This window comes from Dunckerocampus dactyliophorus, chromosome 10, assembly GCF_027744805.1.
Source record: "Dunckerocampus dactyliophorus isolate RoL2022-P2 chromosome 10, RoL_Ddac_1.1, whole genome shotgun sequence".
NCBI lineage: Eukaryota > Metazoa > Chordata > Actinopteri > Syngnathiformes > Syngnathidae > Dunckerocampus > Dunckerocampus dactyliophorus.
In genome coordinates this window covers 24,909,837-24,918,609 of record NC_072828.1, presented here as the reverse complement: position 1 = coordinate 24,918,609, position 8,773 = coordinate 24,909,837, and the positions used below count along the sequence as shown (strand labels likewise).

At 43.0% G+C, this 8,773-nt stretch overlaps 1 protein-coding gene across 1 annotated transcript; it reads right to left on the bottom strand.

The window, feature by feature from the left end:
* Window positions 1-711: 711 nt before the first annotated feature.
* Window positions 712-4,822, bottom strand: LOC129188759 (serine protease HTRA1-like). The gene is made up of 11 exons (XM_054789730.1): window positions 4,735-4,822; window positions 3,703-3,783; window positions 3,400-3,565; window positions 3,208-3,322; window positions 3,048-3,137; window positions 2,748-2,933; window positions 2,577-2,609; window positions 2,371-2,470; window positions 2,244-2,298; window positions 1,959-2,054; window positions 712-1,854 (listed from the first exon to the last, which is right to left on the bottom strand). Exons 2-11 carry the CDS (start codon window positions 3,728-3,730, stop codon window positions 1,686-1,688), a joined length of 1,038 nt encoding a protein of 345 aa, XP_054645705.1. The 5' UTR covers window positions 3,731-3,783; window positions 4,735-4,822; the 3' UTR covers window positions 712-1,685.
* Between the last annotated feature and the right edge of the window lie 3,951 nt (window positions 4,823-8,773).

Sequence of the window (8,773 nt, the reverse complement as noted above, 5' to 3'; positions counted from 1 at the left end):
CACATCTCGTTCGTAGCAGACTACATTCGCCCAGCGTACATAGTGTACAAAGCAGACAAAGAGGCTCGCAGAACATCTATATTTTAAATTAAAAAGCGGGGAGATTCTCCCATTCCTTCAAGTATTTGCTTTCTTGCCTCCTCGTAAGGCACGATGAGGATTTACGCTTCCTTCGGAGTACGCCGCTCTCGTTGCCATGGTGAATCGGTGACTCTGTGATCGATAACGGGGTCTACGCGCACGGATCCGGGATTGGCTGCATCTGGCTATTGATCAGTGTCTGCACATCCTGGATCCTATATTTGTACTGGATGATGACTTTTAAATGTACCAGTGTGGTCTCTCTGCATGACCCGTAGCCCCGCCTCCACAGCAGCAGCCATCAGCTGCTAGCAATGGACACCACTACTTTGACGTCTGCAAGGTGGCGGCCAGGGCCGCCCCTGACCAAATTGGTGCCCAAAGCAGAATTTTATTCACCTGCGGGTGACTCATTTCAACTGGTGTTGAGGAGATTTGCCTGGTCACTCGGCAGCATCAGCAGGGTGCCACACTCAGCAGCACTGCCGGGGTTGATGTTGAGAGATGCTTGTAGAAGGTCATGGGTCAGAAGAACCAATAAAAGTGTTTTCAAAGTTATTGTGCAGGAATAATTCTAACTTTTTAGTCATCAGCATCTTGTCAAAAATGTGTGAATGTCCACAACAGTAATTTGGAATGCTCAGGAAAGGAGTTTATTGCAGAATTCAGCAAGGGCAGTATAAAAATACAAAACCACACAAAGCAGCTGTAATAGTAACAGTCAAATACATCATAAAATTTGCTAATTGCTGCTAGTACATTTTTCAATCATTTTTATCTCCTCACACACTCTTTTTTCATCAAAATTTTACCCCCCTTATCACTCAACCCTTATCATCTATGCCAAGGGTTTTGAAAGTGAATTGGTAGGTGGTGACTAGTAGTAATTAGCAAAAATAGTCAAACATGTAGTCACAACAGCTAATTGTAATGAAAACAAATGTAGGGCAAAACTAAGGATAACGGCTTGAGGAAAGAAATGGTTTATCGGGAGTTCAAATGTTGAAAGAAAAGGGGGAAAATTTATTTTGGCTGCAGCCTATCCCTCACCTGATGTTGCTCTCCTGGGTCCTTTTTACAATCACATTGCTTCATACTTTCTTGTCACTTACACACACATCTTCTTGGAACATGGAACTCTTTACATCACACGTGTCAAACTGGTGCCCTGGAGGGCCGAGACGCTGCAGGTTTTCTCTCCAACCAGTTTCTTCAGCAGGTGATTTAATTGATCAGCTCCTTCCCTCAAACTGAAGGTGTTGATCATTAAAATCACCTGCTTTAGTGACTGGCTGGAAAGAAAACCTGCAGTGTCACGGCCCTCCATGGCACGAGTTTGACACCCCTGCTTTACATGAAAAAAGATCATACATTCAGCTGATATCAATGATAAGATACGTAAGTATAACACTTTTGCAGATATATATGTGTGTGGATTTGCTTAGCATTTCTGCACGTAAAAAGCAAGACAAAGGTCAGTGTTAAAATTGACGAAAGGAAGAAGGTTAGTAGACTCAGCAGTGTCCCACAGTGCCACACCAGGTGGAGTCCTGTGGACACGCTGACAGTGGCTAGCAGTCGTGCTCGCCAGAATGCTTGCAGGGTCAAGGGTCAATCTCCTTGGGCACGATGGACAGATTGACATCTTCGTTTCCCCGCTTCACGACCACAAGAAGCGTGTCGTCTCGCATCATGGCGGCATCGACGTCGCTGGCGGACTTCACAGACTTGCCATTGACGGCGACGATGACATCACGGTACCGCAGGCCGGCGCTGTGATGCAAACAGAAGAAACACAATTAATACAAACACACTCTCATGTGGCGTCAGTGTGTGTGTGTGTGTGTGTGTGTGTGAGTCTGGTTGCAAGTACTTACGCCTCGGCAGGAGTCCCCCCGAAGATGTGGACGATGTAAGCGCCAGAGATGACGTCTGGGAAGTCCTTCAGTCTGTCCTTCAGCTCCGCAGCCAACCTGAAGGCATAACAATCCCCTCATCATCATCATGGACTTTTGCTGACTAAGGCAGCCATATTGCTACCATGTGAGAATTAATATACTACTGTACGGGTGGGCTAAATCAACACAACCAACATTCCTCTTCAAGGTCGCCATTGGGCAGCAGAGGTCACATACTGTCATGTTTGTGTGTGTGACACTCACGCTGGTGTGAGGCTCATCATCTTCATGCCGATGTACTTCTTGTTGCCGTTTCCCCCTGCTCAAAACAACACAAACGTTCATCCTCATGTTGACCTCACGTTGACCTTAAGGTGAACGTCACACCGACCTTTGGCGTGGGCCAGGAGTTCACTGATCTTGAACGAAGGGATGGCACCGTCCGAAAAAGACATCACCCGTCGAGTGTTCATGCCGACGACTTGTCCGTCCTGCAGGACAAAAACACCCTCATGGGTTAAAGTGAAGGATGGCAGCATACATTCAGATGAGTTTGGTGTGGAGGAGCTGAGCTGACAGACAGAAGACATCACTCACCAGGTTTACAAGAGGACCTCCTGAGTTGCTGGGCTGTCAGGAAACAACAAATGGAGAACAAAATCAAGATGGATTTCAAACTTTAACTAAATTCAAAGTCATCATCGGGACCAGCATCAGAACCCGAGAAACACCAAACACTCCAAAACAAGCAGGCATCACGTGACTCACATCCATGACGATGTCCGTCTTGATGTAGAGTATGTCCGAGTTCTGGAGGTCCATCTCCTTGGCCTCCCCCTTGACAATGCCGGTGACCACATTGAGCTGGTGCGGGGACTTTCTGCCGATGGCCACCACAAACTCTCCAAACCGAAGGTCCGTCATGTGGTCGAGGAGAAGAAAGGGCAGACTGGTCTGTGATGATAAGAAGAGTTAATGTTACCCAGGAGGCCATTTTTGGCATCTCATTTTTTATTGGCCGTCTGTGTATAAAATAAATAAATCCATTATTCCAAACTTGTCACTCACGGCTGTGTTGATCTTGATGAGAGCGATGTCGAACGCCTCATCCACGAGTTTGACCTTTGCGTCAAACAGAGCACCACCCATCAGGTCCACCTGCAGACAAAGCACTTCCTGTCACATGATCAGGTACCACCTACGTTTACGCTTTTCCCATTGGACATACCTTTATTTGATCCTCATTGACCACCGTGTGGGCCTTGGTAACGATGAGTCCATCCTCTGACACGATGAAGCCAGAGGTGCTGGTCACGGTGACTTCCTGCTCGGGGTTAGGAGGGCTGTAAGGAAAGAGAGCATCTGAGTGAAGGTGACTATTGTCATACACGGTACTGTTGTGTTATTAAGTTCTTCATACTTGTGGTAGAGTTTGATGTGCACAACGGAGGGTGTGACCTTCTCCAACATGTCATTGAGGGGGGTGTATTTCAAGCAATTTGGCATGACGTGGTTGAAGTCATCTGGCACTGGACCTGGCACTGGACTTGGACCCACCAGTGACCCAAATAGAATGCCACCTATGACTGGTATTAGTATGTTGCCACAATGACAGGGTTGTCCAGGGTCAAAGTTCACAGCAGTGCAAGACTTTAGCATATCTTCATCTGAGCATATGCTAACATCATGTGACAGCACATAGGACATGAAGTCACTCACTCACCAAACAAAGGAATCCCACAGAAAACCATGGCTTAATGTCAACAAGCGATCCTGACCGATGCACTGTTATGGAAAAATGGACCTGAAAATAAACACCACATGACCTCACTAATAATTATCAAAGCTTATTCATATTTTTATGACTTTAATACACATCTTGAATAACTTAATACTACTATCAATTACTACTATGATATGATTGAGGTGATGTTGTCTGGCACCTTAACAACAATATTAATGTATTCCAAGTCATCATCATTGTAGGAGACAGGTTATAAATTTGTGTGTTTAGGCTGCAGGGGTGCAGAGGGGCGTGGTCACATGGGCACAGGAGGGTGTGCGTGCTTATGCAAACAGATGGCGCACTTGCTTTTGCCAGGGGAGGAGGAGAGAGCAAAGGCTGGGAAGCAGTAATTTTTGCTGGACTTATTTTGTCACACATTTACATTCGCATTGTCCTGTTCCTTACACCGCAGCCATCGATTTCACGTGCAAAATATCTGTTCCGGTTTGGTCTGATCACTATCTACTATTATAATAAACCTGCACCAAGCCAAATCCTGTAAAAGGGGTAAAGTAAAAGGGGGCCACAACAATCATTATAGGTAAGCATTAGCAATGAATAACAGATGAATAATTAAGTCATGCATACGTTCAACACGGAGTATAATCATTGTGTGTGTGTGTGTGTGTGTGTGTGTGTGTGTGTGCGTGTAAGCGACTTCTGCACCAAGACAAACACCCAGCAGCAGAGTGACAAAAGAGGGACAAGTATAAATAAAACAAAAAAGATGAGCCCCGCTAGCCAAGCCACGTTAGGTCAAATCAATTATTTACAAATAAATATATGAATAAATAAAAACATGTCCACACACAGCGCATTTGACCATAGCAGCCGTACAGGCTATACTACCGTTAGGACAATTCCAATTCAATAGACAATTCAATAGAAATCTTATGACAACAATTTCATGGGCCCCATAATTCCTGGCAGCTCCCTTAGTAACAGCAATTCAATTATCAATATACTTACTGGAGTTAGCTGATATGGCGCCCTCTAGGATCTTGTCAGCCTCAAGTTCAGAAAGGTGAGCGGATACATTGTGCTCGCTGACGGCCTCCTCTTATGGCAGTCTTTGGTGACGTCATCATCACGCGATTTCTCCTGAAGTCATGGTGTTTGCGTCCTTCTTATTGTCAGCATTTTCTGAGAATCATGACTAAGCTCTTTGCGCTTTATTAAAAAAATGTTTGTCCGGTAGCTCGCAACAATTGTTGCAAGCATGCATTTGCAAATGAGCAGGTGTGAGGTGATATCTGGCTTCATGTCACCATGGAATGAAACTTTCCATTAGGTCGGGGTTGTCCAAACTTTTTCCACCGAGGGCCACACACTGAAAATGAAAGGATGCGGGGCCTCGTGGACATTAAAGCACACGTAGATATGCTAAGCTAAGAAGTTCTATATATTTCAAGAAAAAAGTGCACCTCAGCTTTGTGTTATTAGTATGAAGTTTGGTCTTTGGTCTTCTTTTCCCAGTTTTGCTGTTGTTGTTTTTATTATTTTACAAATATTTCAACATTCTTGTCAAATAATCTTTGCAAATTTTCTTCTTGTGATATTATGACTTTATTCTCATAATATTATAACTTCTGGTGACCAGTCCAGAGTGTACCCTAAGTCAGCTGGGATAGGCTCCAGCATACCCCTGCTTTTTCTGCTTAGTAGTACCGTACAGTACAGTAGTACAGCACAGTGATACAGGAGTATAGTACAGTACTACAATACACTACTACAGTACAGTGGTACAATACAGTCATACAATACACTACTATAGTACAGGAGTACAATACAGTAGTACAGTACAGTAGTACAATACAGTAACACAGTAGTACAATACAGTAGTACAGGACACTAGTACAGGACACTAGTACAGGACAGTAATACAGTACAGTAATACAGTACAGTAGTACAGTACAGTAGTACAGTAGTACAATGCCAGGAAGCCTGGACTTTTTACTGAGACTGCTGCCCCCATGACCGGGATCCGGATAAGAAGGTGAAGAAAATGGATGGATGGATGGATGATTCTGAACTGCTCCAGATGATGTCGTAGTGTAGTGGTTTGGACTTGTCTGAACCCCTAACACTGAGCCGTTCTGTTTACGCTTGTTACATTCGTCCGAGTGTCAAATTTTCAAGTTGTGTACCCTGATCGAGTTAGGCTATACTAGTGTATTTTGTCATGTAATGTGCATGTTTTACTCTCCAATGGATTAAACGATGACATTTATGATTGATTAGGTTAGATGTTGAAAATGTACTAATGCAGTGTTATCTACTTTGACATTCGTTAGATAGCTGCATGCAAGTGAAATCCACGCTACGATAATTTGTCACTCACACAGCTCGTACAACGGGACGCACAACTCGAATAATGGAAATCACCTGATATAGATAAAGTGCTAACTGGGTTCCTTGTCCTATCAATGGTACCATCACAACCTGGCAGGTATGTGTAGTGTTAAGAGGTTACCTGCTACGTGTGGTTCAAACTTACATAAAGGGAACCCCTGCTGTAATGCCACGCCTTGTTCTATCACGTTTTTAGATATATTATTTATGGTTTGTATAATTGTGACGTGATAGTCACACTCAAGGCCCAGGTACCAAAGCCACAGCCTGCCACTGATGAATATGCAGTACATGTACTGTATGTTAGTGCATAACTACAACCAATGCTGGTTAGATTAAATGGAATTTTGGTCAAATAAAAAATTACCATTATATTTCCCCCTTTCGATCATGAAACAGGATGAAAACCGAAAGGTCTGACCCGGTCAGCACAAAGAAACGCCCTGATTACGGCAGGCTCAGCAACATATTTGTTGATAAGGGCCCACACGAAGGTCAACAGAAAAATACAATATAGTAATATTTAGTATTTAGTTTACAATGTTGCTCTGTGTTGATAGAACATCTGCCATGAAGGACAAATTAAGCTGACGTTGACTTTCTGTAGGAGCTAAACTATTGGGACACAGCTCATCTAAATGTGAATCTTCATTGAGCACTTCCAACTTTGTGGAAACACTTTGGGGAAGATTTTCAGTTTTTTTCTGTTCTCAGTCAAGGCGTACTTGCAGGAGTTTGACCTTTGGGCACAAATTCCCAAAGACTCACTATAACCATCTAGTAGAAAGTTTTCTTACAATATTGGCAGCTACTAGAAGCTACAAATATTCCTTATTTTCACTTCCTGTAGATCAAGGGTGTCCAAACTTTTCTTCGTGGGTCACTTTAATCCATTTTATACATTAAAGATGCTAAACTCCATCCAATGTAGGTCAATATGTGCTAAGCTATCAAAATAAAACATCATCTTAGCTTTGTGTGAGAGGTGACACAACTAATTAGTTATCAGGGCATTGAGTCGATCACAACTGGACTGTTCAGGTTGTCTTAAAAGACGTTTGCCTCCCGTCCGGCAAGGCTTCGTCAGTTCATGCTCAAAGACTAGGTGGGACACACACCAGCCAGACTAGCTATAGGACAGCTCTACATCTGGGCCCACTTGGCTGCGGAGGCCGAAGCTGAGACAAAAGGCAAAGTTTGAGGACAAGCAGAGACATTGATGTTGAGTTTTCCAGGGTTTTTTTTTACCTTCCTCCTCAATTTGGGTCTGTCGTCACCACGATTGACGCCTCAGTTGCTGTACATCATACCATCAAAACCAAAATATTGGATTTTGCATTTGGATGAGCCGCCTGGGTCATTGTCTTCCTGGAGGACGCCCACAGAAACAATGGTGACATTGCACTTGGAGACGGAGGAGGGGTGCAGCGCAGCCTCCTCCCTTGTGAGTGCTGCTAGATGTTGATGTCAGGGTATCTGAAGCCAAAATGTTGCAAGCAAAATTGCTGGACTCTGTGGCTTTGGAGGAGGCCTGCTTGCTTGGCCTCCTGTGTGTTCAACAGTTGGAGTTTCTGACAAGCCCAATGACATTCAAATACTCTGGCTTCCTCACTGTTAAACTAGTTGGAAACTCTAAATTGTCCATAAATGGGAATGTAAGTGTGGCTAGTTGTTTCTCCATACAGTGGTGTGGTAAAAGTGTTTGCCCCCTTCCTGATTTCTTACTTTTTTGCATGTTTGTTACACTTAAATGTTTCAGATCATTAATTTTAATTTTAGTCACTGACAACACAACAACTGAACACAAACCGCAGTTTTTAAATGACACTTTTTATTATTAAGGGAGGAAGAAAATCCAAACCTACATGGCTCTGTGTGAAAAATTGATTGCCCCCTAAACCTAATGACTGGTTGGGCCACCTTAAGCAGTAAAAAGCTCAGCTTTTGTCTCGTCAGACCACAGCGTATTTTCCCAAAGGTCTCGGGGATCATCAAGATGTTTTCTGGCAAAATTGAGATGAGCCTTAATGTTATTTTTGTTCAGCAGTGGTTTTCGTCTTGGAACTCTGCCATGCAGGCCATTTTTGCCCAGTGTCTTTCTTCTGGTGAAGTCATGAACACTTGGAGTCATGACCTTAACTGAGGCAAGTGAGGCCTGCAGTTCTTTGAATGTTGTTGTAGGGTCTTTTGTGAACTTTTGGATGAGTTGTCGCTGTGTTTTTGGGGTATTTTTTGGTTTCAGGTTATTTCAGGTAAAATTTTTAAATTGTGATTTTATAATTATTGCCTCATATCTCCACACAATAAGTTAGATATGGAAATAAGAAAGAACAGTAAAGAGTGTGAAGTGATTTTTGATCAAGAACAAATTTTGCTTTATTCAATACTGAAGTATTTCTCGCCACCTGTTGTATATTTTTGATATGAGATTTCCAGGTCATTTTTTCATCTATAATGAGCCCCAGAAATGTATTTTCATTCACTCTTTCAGTGTCCACTCCCTCTGTTTGTCGTACGCATCCTTTCTACTATTTTCTAATTATTTATAAGCATTATTTTAGTTTCACTTAAGTTCAAGGGTAATCTGTTTTTATCAAACCATGTCTTTAATATGACCATTTCATCCTTGACTTTTTTAAATTAGTTCTTGTGTGCT

What these genes read in the sequence shown, in the direction of transcription:
- LOC129188759 (XM_054789730.1), bottom strand. Translation starts at nt 3,730, where the DNA reads ATGGTTTTCTGTGGGATTCCTTTGTTTG. An exon ending in ATGATGAGCCTCACACCAGC is followed by an intron (nt 2,055 to 2,243) that starts GTGAGTGTCACA and finishes TTATGCCTTCAG; the next exon opens with GTTGGCTGCGGAGCTGAAGG. An exon ending in GGGGGGACTCCTGCCGAGGC is followed by an intron (nt 1,855 to 1,958) that starts GTAAGTACTTGC and finishes TTTGCATCACAG; the next exon opens with CGCCGGCCTGCGGTACCGTG.